This window comes from Bombus vancouverensis, chromosome 3 (genome assembly GCF_051014615.1).
Source record: "Bombus vancouverensis nearcticus chromosome 3, iyBomVanc1_principal, whole genome shotgun sequence".
Classification (NCBI taxonomy): domain Eukaryota; kingdom Metazoa; phylum Arthropoda; class Insecta; order Hymenoptera; family Apidae; genus Bombus; species Bombus vancouverensis.
Genome location: NC_134913.1, coordinates 19731745 through 19753167, shown reverse-complemented (window position 1 = coordinate 19753167; position 21423 = coordinate 19731745). Strand labels below are relative to the sequence as shown.

The window sequence follows — 21423 nt, the reverse complement described above, 5'->3', positions numbered from 1 at the left end:
ACTTTGAATTGGTGATTTTCTGTCATCGTAGAAACCAAATCGACATTGTCATGGTCAGAGTTTGATTAATATTCTACGAAGACTTTACCAAAGAGCAACAAAGATACGCAAAGTATCGCAACAACGTAAAAGTGCAAGTGCATTTATAAAACAAGCAACTACACTTCGTAACTGCATTGTGCCTATTTTTCACGCGATTCACGTTTTATTGGCACGTGCCGCGAATATAATTCATGTTAATGGCTTTCTCAACGCGATATCTGTCGAAAATGTAACATTAACTTTCGACCAGGTAAGAAATCATCAACGATTGCAGAAGGCTGATTATAGGTAGTAGAAAATTTGCATTTTGCCAGTCATTATGGTTTTTGGAGGAGGCTGTGTAGGATTACTAACGGAAATTATACGGTAGGACAGTAAAGTCTTGTAATGGTAAAAAAAAGGAAAACGAATTTCAGCACGACTGAGCAGCCAATGACAGCGTTTGACGAAAGTTTTGCGCCGGAGAAAGAGAAACACTCCTCTAATAGCATGAAATTTCTTTTGTGAAACTTTTATGATAGACTGTGCCGTCAATTTCAGGCGAATTCACGCAAAACCTCACCGTACACTTTGTAAGTCGTCGCATCGTACGCGACTCTATAGTCGATTCCACTAAATTAATCAATTTATTTAACGAGTATCATATACTGTGATCATCGTTGGTTCGTTGAAGTTTCTTATGTACCTTCGTAAAATTCATTATCTATATCGACTAAGCGTTCCTAATAAGGTATTCGTGGAAAAAGGAGAAAATCTATTTTTTGCAGCGTACCGAAATGTTCTACGTAGAAAAGAAACTGATACAAGAGACGACCGTTGTTTAAACATCCTCATCCGTTCTGTATGATAAATCTGGTATTACGTAAGCTTTACAACGTTAATGAATAACATCTGGCTTCCTTCTTATCCTACCTTCTTTTTATACCAAACTCGAGAAAGAAGAAATTTACAACTTTGTTTAGTAATTTACCATATTAAATTACGTTCTTGGTTTCCTTTGAGCGCGTATCATTACCATATTTTATAGACGTAGCGCAGACGGCCCTCGTACAGAATATACTGAAATATTTATAAACCTAAATATATCTTTTGTGAATGTATTTCATCCGTTTTAAAAAATACGAAGAAAACAGAGATGTTTAACAACTCTCGTGTGAGAACTATCTCGTCTTTCAAAAAAAACGATCTCTCACTGCCTCTTTCATTTTGTCAACGGGCATGAAATTATGTTAACTAAGAATCTACGTGACAAGTTGTATTAAACAAGACGAGTATCGGGCTAAGGTAGCCACCGTTAGCGCTCACTTTTCGATATGGGGAGGTTTCTCCCCACCATTTTCTCGCACTTTCATTACTACCGAGATATTCAGCCGGCAAAGCAATTTTTCTACCACTGCTAGCCTCGTCGTCCTAGGTGATTCTTGGGCGTCGAATAAGAAGGAACCACACGGAAGGGAAGTCACACTGTCAGGAGTTGGAAGCCTAGTCCCAGATCGTTCAGGCAGTCGTGCCGCGGAGTTCATACTCTCTCCTTCCGTCCACTCTCGCTACTTTCTCAAAAGTATGATAACTAGGACGGGAGGGCCTCGAAACGAAGGGCCCATCGCCGGATGAATCGGAAAATGCAACCAGAAAGATTCACGTGACTCTGAGAGGAGTTGAAGAGATCAAGATCCGTCGTTGTCGGCATAGACGAGGAAGGCTAGCTGGGCATCGACTGTGATTACGAGTATTTTTTCTGTGATAGTTTACGATTTCTAAGATTTCCAGCGTGCACGAAAAACTCCGATCGGATATTCATCGAAACTACGTTAGCGAGATGCGAGATAGTTAGTTGAAGTTAATCGACCTGTGGACGATTCTATTTCTCTAGTGATTTGTGTAAAAGCAATTGAGACAACGATGAACCAAAAGTGGTATCTCGTCGTTCTTTTCGCGAGCTTCGCGATCTGCGGGGTGATAGCTTCGACCGTTCCAGAGAATTCAGTACGAGACTCTTTGGCGGACCAGCGAGTAAGAACTTTTACCGACGTCGATAAGATTCCGGATAGAAATTGGACCACGTTGTCGGAAGCGTTGGACCTCTTCGATGTGCGTTATCTTGCCAACAATTGGACAGAAGGGAAATACCCTGTTCAGGAGCAGTGTGCCAAAGATATTACGAGGTATATCAAAGGATTGAAGAATCACGAAGATTGGGCTGTAAAAGGTACGTCGAACTGATCGAACTTCTTCTAAAAATGTCGATGGCTTCGGTAGTTGGTTCCTGTTCAAATGTTTGACCATCGATTATTCGTTTGGAACTAACCGTGAGCAAACATTTTTCTCTTTTCTCGTGTACACGCGAGACAACGGTATTTCGTGAAGCGAGCAAAAATTTATTATACGAATAGAAAGTGTACGGAGTTACAGCGGCCAGAGATACGATTAACACGGCGTATGATTTCGTTGGCCTTTAATAGAAACAAACGTTTTCGGAGATCACGATGCAAATACGAGAAAGGAAGAAACGGACTCGAGCATAACGAATTTATCGGAAAATTAACGACATTTATTAAAATCTCTCCCCATCTCGGATTTAACGTTTCTTATGAGATCACACGACTGCAGTAACGAATGAAATTCCACGCGGTTTAATTCACTTTCATCGGTAAGGAAATCGAAAGTCGATGGGTCACCGGTAACGGCGGGAGCTCGCCAGAATCGTCCTCGCTAAAACGCATCTGCCTTCCTCCCGGCAGTTCCTTTTGCTTCGCCTACTTTCATCGAGAAATTTCACTTTTCGCGACACAAAGAGCTACGCCATGGCTACTTGCACGACCGGCACAGGCTCGGCCCGACAACGAATCGCTTTCAATGTTTTACCGCTTGCCTCGGTCAATGCCACTTTTCGCAAGAGTCTCGTAGTGTTCCACTTTTCCGTAAGTATCGGCATTAACACGACCGTCGTGGCTTTCTGTCTCGGGGCTTCGAATATTACCAGCGCAATTTACGCAGAAAATTGGTACACGATACACAGATGCACTTTAGTTCGAATTTTTTCCAAACGGAACACCGACCTGACATTTGCATCGATTGCGACACATTGAAAAAGAATGCCACTCAACATGTGTACTTAGATACTACCATCTACGCAATATCTAAGAATAGAATACGCTTTCCTACTGTCCATATATTACCCGTTACACTTTTCGGGTCGCATTTTCAAACGCTCTCTCGCCATTTGGTACGATCAGGGTCGCACCTGATACAGGTGAAAGGGTTAAGCGCGTCAGGATTGTTTCTCTCGTCTAGGTCTTTTCAATTTTAGACTCACGAGGTTCGATTTTACCGACGAACTTGGGAAAACCAGTGCCGCTATTGGTTTGCTCTGGCGTTACATATATCGCATCGTTGAATTTTCACTTAAGAAATGGACGGAAATAGGATCACGGAGAACGAATCTTTCGTACAACTAAATAAACACGTACGCAGTTGCGAGACGTACTCTCGGCGTCTGTTAGAAACGACTCCTGGAACATTCTATGCAACTGGCATAGCGTAACATTGAAATTCCGACGATTAAACATCGTACGATTATTTTCGATTATTTCGATACTTCCGAAAGCAGTGTCGGGACCGATAAACCGTACAATTCGCCTAAAGAGGAAGAAACTGGTTTTCGTTCTGGTACTTTCGACATATCCTGCTACGAAGAAGAAGTTGGTGGATGTATAGAAAATGAATAGCACTTGATGACTCGAGAAAGCAACGCTTCACCTTCGAAACAGTTTCCATACGAGGGACTATTTTCCCAGGAAAATTTCGCCATTAACAGGAAACGAACCCGAACGAGAAAGATGTTTATTTTGCTTAAATTTCATTTTTCTAAAATTCCCCATCGAGATAACCAGATAGAAAGCGTTATCTTACTCACCGTTAATTCGATCAAGCGAGAGTAAAATTACGTTAGGGTTTATTATTTCCGGTGAGAATTCTGTTTGTTCAATTCTGCCCAATTTCCAAGCGAAGGAAAAGTGCACGAAGCGAATTTCATGACTTTCTCCTCCCGTGACGCTCTGTGTTCCATTATCATTGTAGGAAGTTCAAAGCGCAATTACACGGTGAAAAATACCTCGAGGCTATTAGAGAGAGAACAAACAGCGTTGGAAACGTCATCTTTATGACATTCGAAATTTCTGTTCGTAACGATGCCGATTACTATGCAAATATTCGTCGTTTAACTTTCGATTGCATTCAACGTCGATCGACCTTCCCAGCTTCTTTAATATAACTTTACGATATTCCATGTGTTAATCGTATCTATTGCGATATTTAAAATTAGTTCGTAGATTTTTTTTATTTTATTTGAAAGAATTTTACAATCAATTCTTATTGAGAATTATAAGTAAATTATTCCGGCGTGCTACTATGTCGCGCGTAGTTCGTAGATGTAGGAAAAAGCTTAACGAAGAAAATCTCCAACGTAACGAAAACGCGATAGGCAGAGTACGAATTTCTCCATTGTTTCACTTGTGTTTATAAAAATACAAATTTGCATAGACACGCGCGATCTAGCTATGCTGAGATTCGATGCTATTTCTAAAACAATGGTAGAGTTTCTTGGACGGTAGCGCGTCATGCTGCTTAACTCGGCGACAAGCTTATGGATGAGTGTTCTCGGGACTTCCGCGAATATCCTTCGCGATACGCGCAAAGGTAACGTTAGAAAGTTTCAAGGAAGACTCGCGCACGAAGAAACACGGTCGAAGTAGAAACCGCGGCAATTATCGAAATTACGTCACACCAGATACAAAAACCGCCCGGAGAAAGGATTACGTGGAAACCGGGCTTGCAAACGCAACTTTCACGTAACGCTGGACTTTTCTTCGGCTGTTCTCGATCCTTTATCATTCTGTTTCTCGGACTGCATAAACGCCGTGATATAATAACGGTTCGTGAACAACGTCGTTGGAACAGCAGCGTCTCAGTCTGTCGCTTCCTGGTTCGTGGAACACGTCGTTTCACGATCTATCGACATCTTCGAGCGGCCAGTTCTTGTATAAGACACGTAAACGCGTATACACCCGCTTTCGACGAATCATGAAATGCTTGAAATGCTCGTTTAGATTATAATTACGCGCAGTTTACGCGTATCGGAACTTTTCTCGTGTCTGATTTAACGTTTCGACCTCAGGATTACATAAACAGATATTTCCTTATGTACTTTCTATTATATGTTTCGCTTCTAAACAGGTTTCCTTCCACATAAACTTGCACGGGCAAGTAGAACGCGTCCTACGCGAGTGCTTATTCTATCCTGTTCGAAACTTGCACCAATTTCAATGAAAATCAGCCGAATTGCCGCAACTGCAAACAGAGGCCGATCTACTTGATTTTCGTCTCTTTCGTTCGACGAGGTAGCGTTTCTTTCTAAAGTATGCACGAAAAGTAGGAAGCATGTACGTATCTGCGTTCAAAGTTACGTAACGACATTCCTGCCGAATACATTGCTAGCTGTTTGTCTTATGTACGTCAAGACCCTTTAATTAACGACAACTAAAGCCTGTTAAATAGAGAGAAAAGCACGCCTCCGTACGAATACCGTTTATCGGTAGAATTCCAGTGTTTAGAGTTATTTCGGCATTCGATCGAGCATTAAATTGCCAAGTTTATGAGCCATGTACGAAGTCGTTCGATCGTTCGTAGCATCCAACAATGAGTCGATAGTTCGCAGGCGAGTTTCGATAAATTTTCCTTGCAAAATCAGCCGATCGAGTACAAGCCGCTGGCTAACGTAACCAACGGACGTTTTCGTTCATCGATCACAGATTATGGAACACGTTTGAGTGGCCGTTTCACTTCCCACTCGTTAGAAAACAGAGTCGAACGCGTTATAACTTTATGCTGGTGTCGCATAACACAGCTTGATGCAACCGATCGATGGACGCATCCTCGGGCCATGGACTTTATCATTAACGAAAGAATTAACGAGAAACAGGAATCAAGACATCGCTTTTAAAACGGTTTTTTTACAATCCGTTATAAAAGGTCAAAATGATGTAACCAATACCGATAAATTTACCTTCGTATGTATGCATGTATGTAATAGGAATATCCCTAAATGATTCATATGTTAAAATGAAGGAAAGTTCAACCATGCGTATATTAATATTGCAACACAAACGACTACGTTAAGGGGAACCTTTCTCTTTCCAAATTACTTTCCCTAATCGATCGTGCATACGTGCCATTTAGAACGTTTAGTCGATCGGAAGCAAACGATAAAATAAACCGTTACATCCCACGATCCATAGGAACGATTACTTCAAATCCCAATTTCGATTTAATTGCCAGATTCTGGATTAACTCGCTTTAAAACTTCGTCTACTTATCGATCTTCGTTCCATCAAATTTTATTATTTGTTTATTCTCATTCCAAGAATTTTAATACAAATTTCAATGGTGGTTTTCAATTTAAGCGACGGTCGTAATTAATCGTGACTCGCCATTCAAACGTGCAAAAGTCGGCGTCTTTCCCTCGTTAGCGTGAATGCGCCGAGAAATTTCGTTACATTCGCTGATCGACGAATAAGGAGTACACGCAACGAACTGAATCAGAGTTTTTTAGTAACTCTCGTTGCGATAGCTCTTGAACTTTATCAAGGAGACTGCGGCCATAAGCGTGTTATTCCAAGCAACAGACCTTGCAAACCGGTCGCACTCCCTGCATCGAACTCGTGGAATTCGCTTTGTTCCGTCCTCTAATTTCTCTTCCTTTTTTTTTTCCACGAGACTCTTTTTATCCACAGAAATCGATTCAATGCCATTGTGTGTCGCCATTCGTTAGCGCATCCCACGTACGTCCTGAAAAGGTAACTGACATTATAAGATAGCGTAAGTCACGAACTGCTGAATATTTTGAACGATAACGAGTAAAAATATCCCTTGTATGTTTCTTGTTCTCTTCCGTATTTGTTCGAGTACAAGGATTGAACGAAACTGAAAAGGAAACGAAACAACCGCTGATAAATTAATAGGGCGAGAGTAAGCAAGATGGTTCCATTTTTTCGCGAATCAACGAAGAAACGACACGAGTCACGCGTACAGATTGAACTTGACTTTCGTTGTTCGACGAAGGATTGTGTCAGAGATCACCGCACGTACGCAAAATCCATTGTTATTCTAATTTCTTTGCGGTTACGCGTATACGATTCTACTTTTGTGCGAATGGAATCGATAATAGGATGTCTCTGAGTTGCGTTGTTTGTCGGGTTACGGTAGCGTTTGTAAAAGTTCCATTGATCGAATCCAAATACCAAATAGGCAAGGTCAAGAATTACTTTCGAATTGGAATTGTCTGATTCATAGATTAGTCGAATAAGACTAGCAGCGAAATAATAGAATTAGGAAAATGGAGAAGAAGCAAAGTCTCAGTGGTAATATCGAACCGGTGAGACGATGTACTCAATTGTACAGGAAATCAATTACAAAATGTTTCGGAGGGAAACGTCGGTATATTTGTTTCTGTGTAGAACGATGACATTGCGATTTATCCTACAACTGCAATTTACGAATGATGTAACGAATCGTGATTAGTAATTACGATACGCGCCGTATATACTACATAGCGATCTATGGAAACGGTTTGAACACCACCACGATAATGATTAGGATAATTAGATAATATTACTTTCTTCTGGAATATAGAAAGTTCTTGTTAGAGAACAGCTGGATTCCCAGCTCGCGATAGATGTCGTAATCTTTGGTAATGAAAATTATGTAGCAGAACCACGTCTACGGTCGAACGTCGGTTATGAAAGTGTAAATGAATACCGCGCACTAATATTTAGCTTACGACATCAAACGATTCTCTGTTACTGAATATTAAGTATGAACGCGGGAAATCTCTATCGTATAAACGAACAATTATTCAGCAACGATGAAAATACCGTGAGCATTGGAATCCTTCGTCGAGTACGTTTATATGCTACTCGCATAAGTTTCGAGGCATATCCAAACATTAGCTTCCATTGGTATTTCATCCAAAGTAATCCGGAAATGGCCACTCGTCGAGCAGAGAGAAAGTGTCTTGAACGATGAAGTAGGTCATCGGCTAGCTAACATGCAAGTCATCCTACACAGCAAAAGAGTACGCTTACCGGTTTCACAAAGCCTTTAGAAGATCTTGCTTTACTAATCGAAAGATCACATCAAATTTTTCTTTTCTTGCAGCGAACGATGCTTCAGGCAGATATACCAACGGCTTCCTATGGGGAAACTCCTACTATGTCGGTTCAGCTACCCAGTGTGCCTACATCAACGAAGACTATGGAAGAAAAATAGTGAAAATGCAAGAGAAACCGATGGAGGAGGCGAAAGAGTTTAACAGCGAGCCGCAAAAAAGGCACGGCGGCCTCACTGAAAATAATCTCTGGACCGGGACAAGATCGAATAAGTCGCCTCACAAATTGGGATTTTATATGATGACCATTTCAGTGAATACCACTTTATTTCCTACGGTAAATAGTTGAATATTATTTAACAACTTTCCGCTTGGATAATCGTCTGTAATCGTTGCTTAACGTTAATTGCAGACAAGAATGATTTATCTAGGAGTATGTTTACCTTTCTCGTGCAACGCTTCCGACGTTTCTGTGATAGCAAAACTCGCTGCCAGCGAACAAGCGATGAAACATTCGACGCTTCACAAGGTTCGAGATCAGCATGATATGTACGATATGTACGAGGACCCAGTCTTCTGGATTCTATCGTACGTTGAATCGTATTAAAACCAAACTAGAGAAATATTAAAATAAATGAAAATTAAAAACATTGGGAACGTTTCAGTGGTGTGACCGTTGTGGTTGTCTTGCTGATGGCAATTGGGACCGGATATGATATCTATATAACGAGAAAATATACTCGAGGAAGAAAAGTGATTTACGATTTGGAAAGGCACGCGAAACTTGACCAGTTAACTGGCAGAAGTCAAAAGTCTCTCAATACTGGTAAGATAATTTCTTCTCTTCGAACGTCCTTCTTGTAATGTTGCTTTTCTTGACGCGGCTTCGAGAAAACGCAGTATCTCTCTCGTGCTCGTTCCCTTTACCGAGAACAAAAAGGTGACTAACACTTACAGACGATCACAAGACAAGGGGACAGTAGCAAAGACAGTGACACTCTTTTATCGTTATATTTCGCAGCTTTTCAAGGTAAGGTCTACCTTCCTGTTCCAGCGGCAGAAGCTATCATCAACGGACCCCAATCCTTAGCAGTTAATAACAACAACGATCACGAAGGTAGTCTACGCTCAGACAGTCCGAAAGTACATAAATTCAGTAAGCGATTCTTTGTTTTAATAAAACACCTTGATACGTAATCACTACAAGAAGCTACAAGATATTAATTGCTAATCTTCCATTATTTGGATGCTAGGTGTCTTCGAGGAGTTGCTGCTTTCTTTCTCGGTTCGAGCTAATGTAAAAATTATTTGTGACGATAAAGTCGGAGGTGATACGATCAGTACCATTCATGGCCTCAGAGCGATATCTATGGCCTGGGTTATTCTCGGTCACACTTGCATTATCATCTTCAAGTACTCGGATAATATGGAATATCGAAAAATTGTGGAAAGAAAATTCCTCTTTCAAACTATAACGAACGGAGCTTTCAGCGTCGATACGTTTTTCTTCATGGGAGGCTTACTCGTGAGTTTCCTCTACTTCAGGACAAACGCGAAAGGAGACTTGAATAAACTTACGCAGGGCACACGGGGCATCGTCGCAGGTGGCCTCAAGTTCATCGGTCTTCTCATGTACCGATTTTGTAGACTCACAGCTCCCTACATGTTCATACTCGGAGTTAATCAAATCGTAATGAAATGGTTTCATTCGAATTCCGTGTTTGAACCACCGACCGCGGATCATTACAACTGTCCCAACTACTGGTGGAGGAATTTACTCTATATCAATACTTTATTCCCGGTAGACCAAATGGTGAGTCGCCCGATCGTTTTTCAAATTTTTACAAAAAATTCCCACTTTAACTTGAACGAAAAGAAGAATATATCTATTCGCGCTTCGTAGCTTTGTAGTTTCATAATAATTGAAGATTAATACCTAGTGTATCGCGCATTTTTTCAGTGCATGATTTGGAGCTGGTATGTTGCGGATGACACTCAATTTTACATTATTGGCGCCGTGATATTAGTTTTAGCGACAAACCACTTTAAAATTGCAACCTTCGCGATGACTACTTTACTACTAAGCTCCTGGATAACAACAGGATACATTGCTTTGATAAATAATCACATGCCAAGCTCGGACGACCCGTTGGCGCTTTTCGATAAGATCTACGATAAACCATGGACTAGATTAGGTCCTTATCTTATAGGCATGTCGGTAGGATACTTCCTTTTCAAGACTGATTGCAAAATAAAAATGTCCAAGGTACATTGAAGTTAATAGTCGTGAAACAATTAATAGTCGAATAACGATAATTTTACTATGAATTATAATTTCATCGTTTTCAGACGACAATTTGCATAGGATGGCTCCTTTCTTCGGCATCTCTTTCAAGTTTATTGTATGGTCTGTACGAAACAGAACTTAGTCCTATAATGGCAGCTAGTTATTCTTCGTTAAGTCACAGCATATGGGCGCTTGGTTTATCGTGGATCGTCGTTGCATGTAGCACAGGTTACGGAGGTAAACATTATCAAATTAAAAATAGCTATAGAAACACAATTTTAATTATCTATACCTATATATATAGGATACGTGAATAGTATTCTGTCAGCACCGATTTTATATCCAGTTAGCAGAATAACGTATTGCGCTTACTTGGTACATCCGCTTGTGATTCGAATGACGCCTATGAACTTGGACTCACCACTTCATTTAGGAAAATATACCATGGTGCGTCGATATAAAAGTAACAAATTTATCTTCTCTAGATATTTATCAATAGATTTAACATAACGATACATTTTTTTAGATGATCACTTTCTTTGGAGCACTGGTTTCATCGTATATATTATCATTTATCATATCGGTATCCTTCGAAGCTCCTATTGTGAGCATGTTAAAGATACTTTCCCCCAAGAAACGGAAACGCATACAATGATGCAATGACGCGATTATTTGGCATACTATATTTCTAACTAAAATTATTTGTCTTTATTGTATGTAATTAATGTAAAGAAGAAATTAGGAATCAGTGAGAAAATGTAGACGCGTGCGTATAAAAATTAAGCACAATTATGCATTATTACACTATTCTGCATAGTAATGTAAGTATTTCGCATAGTGTTAAGGTTACTATGTATTATTACTTATAAAATAAATTATTTACCTTTGTATATCTGCATTCTTCATCGTACAGAAGAACAAAATCCTTATTTATGTACCATTATATTTTATTTGTAGATATAACATAGAAAATAAATAGTATATCTTTTGTGTTTACATAAAAAAAGTTATTCCACATCTTATACAATGTTTTCAGTAGATGTTAATAACTTTTAACACTCTTAACGTATAATAATAAAAAGGAAAACAATATAACTCATACACCTCCTTCTACTGCAACTTCTGTATTGGCTTCGACGTAATGCGGTCCTTGAGTTACAAACTCCGCGAACCTTTGCATTATATTTGCATCGAATACATTTTGTTCAGCTTCGGCTAGCTGTTTTACAATTGCGTATTTAGCTTCCTTACATTCTTTAAATGATTCGACGTTCCTGTCCAACAGAAATTCAACCAGACCTGGGTAAGAGGACATGTATTCTTGACCCCATACTTGAGATGCCACAACTGCCATCACCTCTAAACTTGCTTGCCTAATATCTGCAAATGGTTGCCTACACAATGCCAGAATCATACCCATAGGATCATCGCACATAGAGTTAAACCATGATTTTGTCAGTGACATAATTCTGTTGTCTTGTTCTGTTTTTTGTACATCAAGTATGAGAGCCAAGTTATTAAGCCCACGAATTCTTAATGCTGTAGGCATTCTTTGTATTATGTCAGCAATTTTTTTCAATGCACACGGCATTGCATCTCCCAAAGCTTGCAGAGCATATTTACCTTCCGCACGCATAGAAACATGTCCCAATGTGTCTAAAGCAACACCAAGGATAGTTTGATCACCACTCTCTATTACTTCAAATAATGCAGAGACGACAATTGGATATTTTGAAAATATTTCGTTAGGCCAATAACGTGCAACGTTTCCAAAAAATTTCATTAATCCAGGAATCAACAAATTTGACAATGGATTTTCATTGGCCTGTGTTATTTTTTGAACAAATTTTTTTATGACTTCTTGTTGCTCTAAGTAATTTAATCCTTCCTCTGTTAATGCCAATTCTGTCAAGATTTCTAATGCATTTATCTGTAGCAATATATCTTCATTTTCAAGCACCTCGAACAAACTATTTAAAAATCCTGATTGAACAGAAGCTTCTAGACCTTCTTTTGAAGATTTTGCTACATCCACAACAATTTCGTATATACGAAAACTAACAGTATCGTTTTTTACTAACAATCTAGCAAAACTTCTTAATAGTTCACCTGTATATAGAATTTGCAATCCATTTGGATTTTTACCAATTTCTTTCATTATACGCATTGCACAATTAGCTACCACCAGATTGTCATCTCCGATCCTATTTATGACAGCAACCAGTAAATTGACATCTCTGAGCAGCAAAGGTAACTTTTGGGGATTAGAAACAATGCAGGAAATTTCATGCAACGCAAGTGACCTAACTACATCAGCTGGATGAATTATCAACTGAGATATTTCTGTTGAATATCTTCGATATACTTCTCCAGGTTCTAAAATGCCAGACAATGCCTTCAAAATGTCACATACTTGATCTACAAATTCTCTGTAAGGGAAAAGTAGTAAATAGTTTTATAGTTATTTAATTTCTTGATGTTCTTCCACTATTGTATTAATATTATAATAGATTATCTAGCAAAAACGCAATTCTTTATTTATAATATATTTGTAGCTTTTTTCATCCTTCTTTTAACAAAATATATGAAAAAATAAAAAGAAAATATATTTTAAAAGATATCTTAAAGATCACTAAAAATTGTTTCATGAAATCAGTATTGTTATGATACCTGTCATTTGAGGTTAATTGAGCAAACAATAGACTAAAATCCGCATTGCGAGAGATCTGCTCAGTTTCTCTATTGCTTAAATTTCCCAATTTTATTTTTATATTAGATAAAATATTATGTTTTTCTTCTACGTTATTTAGTTCGCAAAAACGAACAATTGCCAATTCCAACCACCCTGCCATGGCCGTTATACTGACATTACTTTTTTGAAAGTATTGCCAGAGAGGAAATAAGAGTGCTCATACTTATGGATCCGGTTGTTCCCGAACCAGTGCTGCTCTCAGCGGCCCAGTGCTGAAGGTATATTGAAATTATTACATCGCACTACTGATCCATTATCGTTTGAGAAGAAAGATTTTCTTTATTTCTCTAAAACAATTAATTTCTTTCTCTTAGGCAACTAATTTTAATTATTTTGCGATTTTGTCATTTGCATAGGCTCTTATAGCGTGGAACCACAGCGGGTATACCTCGTTTCTGTCACAGCTAAATAGGTTCTTGTATATGCTAGCGTGAAACTCCTTCAGCACTTAGCCGCGTGGTGCAGCACCTATACCTTGGGACACTTAGAACAATCGTGAACCTCCGTCAGAACCCTCATTTTCTCTTTGGCATTATCAAGTATTACTAGTTGAGCTTCACAATGCCAACAAATCAAATACCAACTTAAAACAGTGATGACTTTTAAATATCAGATCTGATTAGATAGTGTTCAAAAAATGAAATCAACTTCTTATCCATATCTTCCAGTATTTAAACTTCATTATTCTTTAAAATTTTATATTGTTTTATATATAATTGCAAACTATTATAATATTGTACGAGCATAATAAAATTACTATTTTATTTTAAATAATTGTAATATTTACTAAAAAAATTGTTAACAAAATAATGAATCAACAATATTTCATACATTATAAAAACCACATATCATTAAAAAGAAAACAAAATATGTAATTATTTAGAATCTTGATCACAAGTTATAATATAGTGCTATAATAATATATAATATATAATAAGGTATCATCAAAGAGGAAATTTCCTCTTAGGTATCATTTAACAAATTAAAAATAAAATCAAAATGTTGAAAAGAAATGAATGAGAAATGTATGAAAACATTTTTATTTTTCTTTTTTATTCAACTATCTTAAACCTATAATTTTAAAAACTAGTAACTAAAGAAAAATTTAATGTGTGCGCATGCAACGAATATTCACTATTGTCTCGTATATTACGGTAAAAGGGATCTTTTGAAAAATACTTAAAAATTCATCAAATTTTGATAAAGAAAAAAACAAATGCATATAGTAGACAAAATTTTTAGAAGAAGAATCTTGTTTTTTATTATATAAAAAATTCTATTTCGTTAACATATTTACTGTTTTCTGAGGGTCAATGAGCTTTCGTGCTTTGCACTTGACCCAGGTTCTACTCGGACCATATAACTTCTTCCGTCAGTACATTCTTGTACGTCATAAAACGTCGTACTGTATGGTTGTGTTTTCGGTTGTTACTCTTTCCATTAACACAAGGTAATAAGGATTGAATGTACATAATGACATTTAAAAGTTTATCAAATTTTTTGCAACCGTACAAGTATTGTACCTCTATGATTTATGAAGCCAAGCATGCACTATTGTAATGACATATCCCGTATTTTTATGTTACCTTATCAGGTCATTCAGTGATACCTGTTACTATGTCCTATTATACACTGTGTGTGTATGAAAATTAGCTCCTTCTACAATTTTCTTATAAACAATTACTAATACTTGAGTCAAAGTTAAAAAGATCGTTCATACATATACACGCTTACAAACATACATGATTAAATAAAGTTGTAAATATATGGTATTCAAAATTACATTTCTAATACATTTTAATAAAGTTACTTGAACATCGATTTTTTAAAAATATACTGTTATTGCTAATTGTCAATTATATATATTTCTCTATATTTTGTTAATGAATTATTGTTATGTAACTAAATATACAGGAATAAATTCTAACTGTATAACTAAAAAAAGCTTTTGTATAAATAAAATAAAAAAAATTCTTATTTTTCAATACTCTCTAAATTTATAAATTATTCTTTATAGTATTGTGTAAGAAATGGCGGTAGATTTGGATCCAAATGATCCTGAAGTACGATTATCACAATTTCTTTATGTTGGTAAAGAATATCCTGATTATCAGCCTGGAAACTGGTTTGTTCATGATTATTTTCTGGCTAAAAATGTCCTGTCTATTGAAGAATTAGCTGAAAATACAGAGAAGCAATTATTACCAATTGAAATCATCACAAAGGTAAGATCTCATGATAAATATTAAAATCAATTATATATAATTAATTTATGATAACGATTTAAAACATTTTATCTTTTACAGGCATTTGAAAGTAATCTTGTCCCTAATCCAGAAACATTGGTATTTGCTCTTGCTGTTTGCTGTAGACAGATGAAAAGTGAAAGTTTACGTCATGCAGCATATACAGTTTTAAACAAAATTTGTATATCACCACAGCATTTCATTTTGTTCATAAAATTTGCTTCTCAAATAAGTAAAAAAAAAGAACTTGATGCAACTGGTAGTTCAAAACATGGATGGGGTCAAGGTTTAAGAAAAGCTGTAAATAACTGGTATTTATCAAAAACACCAATGGAATTAGCAAAGTGTGTTACAAGATATAAAGGCAGATATGGTTGGAAGCATAAAGATATCATAAAATTGTCTCATCCTGTACCTCTTAATCCTGGTATTTGTCTAATTTATTTAATATTTATTAATCATATATAAGTAAACATAATTTTAACTAAACAGTACGCTGCTAAATAGGGGGAGGAATGGTCCTTAGATATGTAATACATGGTTTAGAAGAAGTGAAAAAATACTGTGCAGAAGATCCCACACTTAAAGAAATTCTAGATTATATTGAACATGTCGAAGACTTTAAACACTGTACGGATGAAGTACGAGCAGCAGGTCTTTTAGAGATGTACAAACTAACATTAGATCATGTACCCGGACACTTGCTAAAATCTAAAGAGGTATAACTAAAAGACAACTAAAATTCTTTAGAAAATAAGATACACTTGGTTTATAATTATGAATAATATGTAGGTTTGGAATGCACTAATACCATCGATGAATTTAGTCATGCTTTTAACGAATCTACAAAGAATACACAATCTTAAATTACTGAAACCAACCTCGCCAACAGTTTCCAAAATAATAGATCAAATCACTAATGAAGAAAATATTGCCCGAGATAAGGTTCATCCAGCTTTAGTATTAGTTACAATAAGAGATTATGAAAATTCTGGAAAGTAAGTCGTAAAATAAAATAATTTCCAGTGTGTCTTCCTTTTCTATATTTTATTAATATTATCTAATATGTAACTTTTGAAGACCATTAACGTACGAAAAGAGAAAAATCAAAGAACAAATTGATAAACCATCACCAGTTCTGTCAAAACCAAATTCTAAAATCATTGATGCCCTTTACAAAATGTTGAATATTTCCTTCCTTGTAAGTATAAATAAAAAATGCTCATAAAGCATTCATATATGTATTTATTTACTATATTAATTATTTTTATCTAGCATATTCAACCAACTGGTTTACGTTATATGGTGACGATCAATACGAATAAAGCAATGTTGGAAACAAATACTTGGCGTAGCGGTAACGTGAATGGTGCAGAAGCTGCGTGCATGATTGCACTTGCACTTCTTCGTAGTGAGAAGAGCGTCACCATTGTCACGTTTAAGAATCTTGGAATTCATGTTATGAATATTGATAAAACTGCTTCCTTTGGTCAAGCTATGAAAAGATTACAACAAATGCCTGGTGGAAACATAAATTTGGCTAAACCAATATCATGGGCTGCTCACCAAAATTATAAATACGACGTATTTATTAACATTGTAGATCAAATATTTGAGAAGTTTGATACATCTGAAAAAGCTCTTGAGGCATATAAAACAAAACTCAAACTTACGAATACAAAGTATGTCTTTCTAAATTACTTTTTTGCAAAAATTAACATACGAACATATTGTACATTATTTAATTCTTTTCAGATTAATAAATTGTGCTGTGTGCTCTTCGTCGACTTATCGTAAGCAGAAGAGTGACAAGAATGTTTTGACAATTAACGGCTTTGATGCTAGTGTTCCTGTAGTTATACAGGCTTTTGCAAAATCTCTATTTTAGTCACTGCATGCGTAACAATTTCTTCTTTGGCAAGCAGTACTAGCTAATCAATTATTACGCTTTGAAAATGACATTAATTCAATGTTTAAACAGATAAGTCTAAAATAATTTTTATGAGTCCATCGATTAAGAAATACTTCAAAATAGTTAGATTACTACAAATCAGACTCGTAAAATAGTTTCCAATAATCTATAAATGTTGCTAGTCTGATACTTATACAGTAGTCAGAGCATGCACTAGTTGAGCATATAAACTAATTGAAATTAAACTTAAAATCACTATCAACGTGCAACTTTTGCGTATTTGTAAGTACCACAAAAACTGGTAAATGAGGCTTAAACTTTTTCATTTATTGAAATTCTGCTATTAAAACGAAGGAGATTATTAATAAATGATAATGTTTGACTATTCAAAAGGACACATTCAGGTAGAATGTAAAAACAATTTATCTTAGAATGCCGAAAAAATTATTTAGTCTAAACGAATTCTTTCCGTACTGAAATATTAATATTGACAATTCACATCAATCATTTTAGTACAAAACTGTACTTCTACATTTAATGTACATTTTTCCTTTGTTTGTTTAACCCCTTTCCCTACGATTTAAGTTCCGAATGCAGTCAAGGAAAAAGAGAATTTGTCGCATGTTGCCCGAAGGACGTACCACGGTTCTCGCACGTGTTCTTCATGTTTGGCCCGAAGGACGTACTATGAGTCTACCACGACGTTGTAGATTAAGGGGTTAGGTTTTATATGATGAAAGGAAGAACGATTCGGCACTTAATTATTTTTTATTACTAATTCCTAATCCTATAATTATATCATGTTAATACTAACACATTACTAAACATTACTAAATAATTACTGCATGTTTTTAGTGTTTAGGGTGAGCTGTGTAACTTTTGATAGTAATTTTATTTGTCTTTAGAGAGTGATCCAACAAATTTTGTAAATATTTATTTAAAAGAACGATACAATGATAAATGAATTAATAATTGACAAGTAAATGAATGTGATACACCTGTGATCAACCACTTGATTAGATAAATGAAAATGTTTGAAACGGCATGGGCCATCTTGTATCATTTAGAAAACAGGTACATGTTTACTAATTTATCGCTTTCCATTTGATAAAATTAGTTGCACAGCTAAAAAAATTAGGATAAGACTGCATATTAGATACAAAATAAGTATCTTGAATAACCCAAGGTGCATTTTTAACTAATGGTAAAAGATACTTTTACTTTAATATTGCCTGCTTATTTCCACTGGTTGGCGGTAAAGCTTTCTGTAATATCTTTAATAAGATATATAGATGTAACGTGATCTTTAAGATGATACATTATTGAAGACTGGTGTGCTTCTGGAAATTCCAATAAGAATTTGAAAAAAAAGATAGAAATGTTGAAAATTTTCCCACTGTGATATGCATTTAGCCCCAAAGAATGTAGATTTACATTAGTATAATTTTACTGTTATTTCATATTTGCCATATCCAAAGTAAATGCGACAAATACTAAATACACTACTAATATAATACTGTGATACAGAGTACATTGTTATTGTTCAAACTAGGTGAAAAAGTAAGTAAATGTAACCAGAGGCGCACCATGTATCTGCTTCATTTGTTGATTAGTATCTATATCTATTAGCACATCAGTTTTTGTTAAAAAAAAATGTGGCAGTATCGAGAGATACCTCTGCTTCTATTTCGATCCTTGAATTACCCTCGTGGGATCCTTTGATTTCCAAAGCGAGAAGCAAACTCTTCTTAAGAAATGTTGCTAAAAAGTACAGCGTGGATGGATTCTCAGGTCTGACAAACATTTAAATTAAGTGCTTAAATATTCACGTGTTCTTTCCAGCCTACTTGGTAATTCATAGATCGACGTTAATTACATATTATTAATTTTAATACATATAAATCTGCAAAGTATAAGAACATTATAGTTTCTTCAAAGAGAAAAAGTAAGATTTAAGCAGAATTATGTTTGTAATACCGAAAATAATTATTGTATGAGAAGTTAAATATTTCCGAATGAAGTTCATTCTGTAATCTTCAGCCTTAGCTGCGCGACGCCTTAGAAGACTATCTAAAAATGATAAGTTATTAAAAAATAAAAATATTTTTAGATAAATTTTTGGTAATAGACATTCATGAAGTTTTATATTGCATTTGGAAGATTACTTATATAAAGTATTAACACTTAGCAACCGCGCGTGCCACACCGAACTATACTATTCTCATCGTGCTCGAACAAGTCAACACCACTAAATTGGTGTATTTTATTATATACTGTACTTTATAAAAGCTGAAAAGGTCCAATTACTTGGAAACAATTCCATGTAAACAATAACTGATAATAATAAAAGAAAAACGCGTTCCTAAGGTCTAAATGGGAGATGTCCGATCGACCGTGTAGCGATTTACTTTAATGTGGAGAGATCTCTCCATTTGGTTGGCTAAGTGTTAAATTTTGTCGTCTCATAAAAGGGAGGAAATTAATTTTTTTCGTAAAAAACATTACGAAAGATAGGCGAAAAAATATCTTAATAGTCGCGCATCTAGTTATTATTTACTCATTAAGAGTAATAGAATATATGCTACATCTATACTTGTAGCTTATTTTAATCGTTTACATCACGCAAAGTAGTTTAACATACATGTTTTTATTTAACGATCGAAGAGAAACATATAAATTTTAAAATAATCATTAATTATGTATTATATCACTGTCATTTTACAACTGCCATTTTTATTGCATATTATATTTTACGATCTTTAATTGACTTGGCAATGGTATTGAAACGTAATGATTATCAATATTGTAATCATTAATCATAAAGAAAGTATATACTTTTAGATTTTTTAATGCTTTTGATGAAATTATGAAGAAAATTTCTTTTCGATCGTATAGCTTAAATTAGGCATGTTCATTGTCTATCGTAAGAATACGTCCGATGTTAAAAACGGAATGTTAAAAAGAAAAAAAAAAGAAAAAAACATAAAAACTACCGCAATGCAAAAACAGATCCACCTGCAAAGATACTGTACACGTGCGCTTTTCTTTTAAAGTCCACACAAGAGTTCAGGTTGTACTGTTCTACCTATATGAAATATGAAAAACAATATATTGAATGTGTTAATGCTAGTTAAGAAGAAAAAAGAATATTTACCGTAAGAAAAAAAGAAGAAATGAAAATTTTACATTTCGTAATGAATGATGTGCGTAACGCATAAAAAGATAAAGCAAGTTCAAACAAAAAAGTTAGCTTCCTTATAAGAAATGATCTGGTTTTTCGACCTGAGATATTTAATTTTCATCAGGAAGCACAAATTATTCATTTCATGAATATATATTCATATAAATATTTTACACACGAACATACTGTTGATTAATTATCGGAGTCTCGACTTATACATAATTGTAATGACATGTTCTTTAGGATTAATGAGATTCAAAAAAGGGAAGAAAAACTTATTGTACCTGCATTTTTAGTGTACTACCCTCCGATGATCCGTTAGAAAAGTGCTCACCATCTATCACATATAAACCTTTTTAAGCAATGCCAAAAAAACTGTTAAATGTTACGATTGTACAAAAAGAATTAAAAAATACCTCGTATATATTTTGAATATATCGACGGATTCACAATTGGGTTGCACTAATTATGCCTCCGAAAATGCCTACTTTTCGGCCTTACTGTTTTTATTAAAGGAAAAAGTACTCTAAACTTGCAAAGTAGACATTCATTTTAAGTATTTTTAATATGTATAGTTATCAGTTATTTATTATTCATTTCGATATCTATTGCATTCATAAATGGTTTTACTCATTTCGATCTATGTCTATTGTATTCGTAGAAGAAAAAACATCGCTAATGTACGATAATATGTTTTTGTGCTAATCAATTATTATGCGAGATATGACGTCCTTTATTTTGTGTGATTGCGTTCGTTGATCGACAATAGTATTATTACTTTTTAATCTTGTCTCTAATATAGTTACTTTTCGTAAATTATAAAACCAAAATCTATACTG

General features: G+C 35.4%; 3 protein-coding genes across 5 annotated transcripts; 2 read left to right on the top strand and 1 right to left on the bottom strand.

The window, feature by feature from the left end:
* The first annotated feature begins 1418 nt into the window (after positions 1 to 1418).
* LOC117154029 (nose resistant to fluoxetine protein 6) lies at positions 1419 to 11333 on the top strand. Of its 3 annotated transcripts, none has more exons than XM_033328641.2 (10): positions 1419 to 2251; positions 8257 to 8543; positions 8619 to 8794; positions 8872 to 9032; positions 9228 to 9362; positions 9460 to 10019; positions 10167 to 10472; positions 10556 to 10730; positions 10798 to 10940; positions 11020 to 11333. In XM_033328641.2, the coding sequence occupies exons 1-10, from the start codon at positions 1945 to 1947 to the stop codon at positions 11146 to 11148; spliced, it is 2379 nt and encodes a 792-aa protein (XP_033184532.1). In that variant the 5' UTR covers positions 1419 to 1944; the 3' UTR covers positions 11149 to 11333. The 3 variants fall into 3 exon arrangements, with proteins under 3 accessions (XP_033184532.1, XP_033184533.1, XP_076473226.1); XM_033328642.2 differs by having other exon boundaries at positions 1420 to 2251; positions 9261 to 9362; XM_076617111.1 differs by lacking the exon at positions 1419 to 2251 and adding an exon at positions 7199 to 8173.
* An 86-nt stretch (positions 11334 to 11419) lies between these two features.
* LOC117154030 (26S proteasome non-ATPase regulatory subunit 5) lies at positions 11420 to 13410 on the bottom strand. Its single transcript, XM_033328643.2, has 2 exons — positions 13164 to 13410; positions 11420 to 12922 (listed from the first exon to the last, which is right to left on the bottom strand). The coding sequence occupies exons 1-2, from the start codon at positions 13343 to 13345 to the stop codon at positions 11590 to 11592; spliced, it is 1515 nt and encodes a 504-aa protein (XP_033184534.1). The 5' UTR covers positions 13346 to 13410; the 3' UTR covers positions 11420 to 11589.
* Positions 13411 to 14376: 966 nt separating this feature from the next.
* Positions 14377 to 20550, top strand: LOC117154175 (RNA-binding protein RO60). The gene is made up of 8 exons (XM_033328925.2): positions 14377 to 14695; positions 15263 to 15470; positions 15552 to 15918; positions 15999 to 16210; positions 16284 to 16489; positions 16572 to 16692; positions 16767 to 17173; positions 17247 to 20550. The coding sequence occupies exons 2-8, from the start codon at positions 15276 to 15278 to the stop codon at positions 17377 to 17379; spliced, it is 1641 nt and encodes a 546-aa protein (XP_033184816.1). The 5' UTR covers positions 14377 to 14695; positions 15263 to 15275; the 3' UTR covers positions 17380 to 20550.
* The last annotated feature ends 873 nt before the right edge of the window (positions 20551 to 21423 follow it).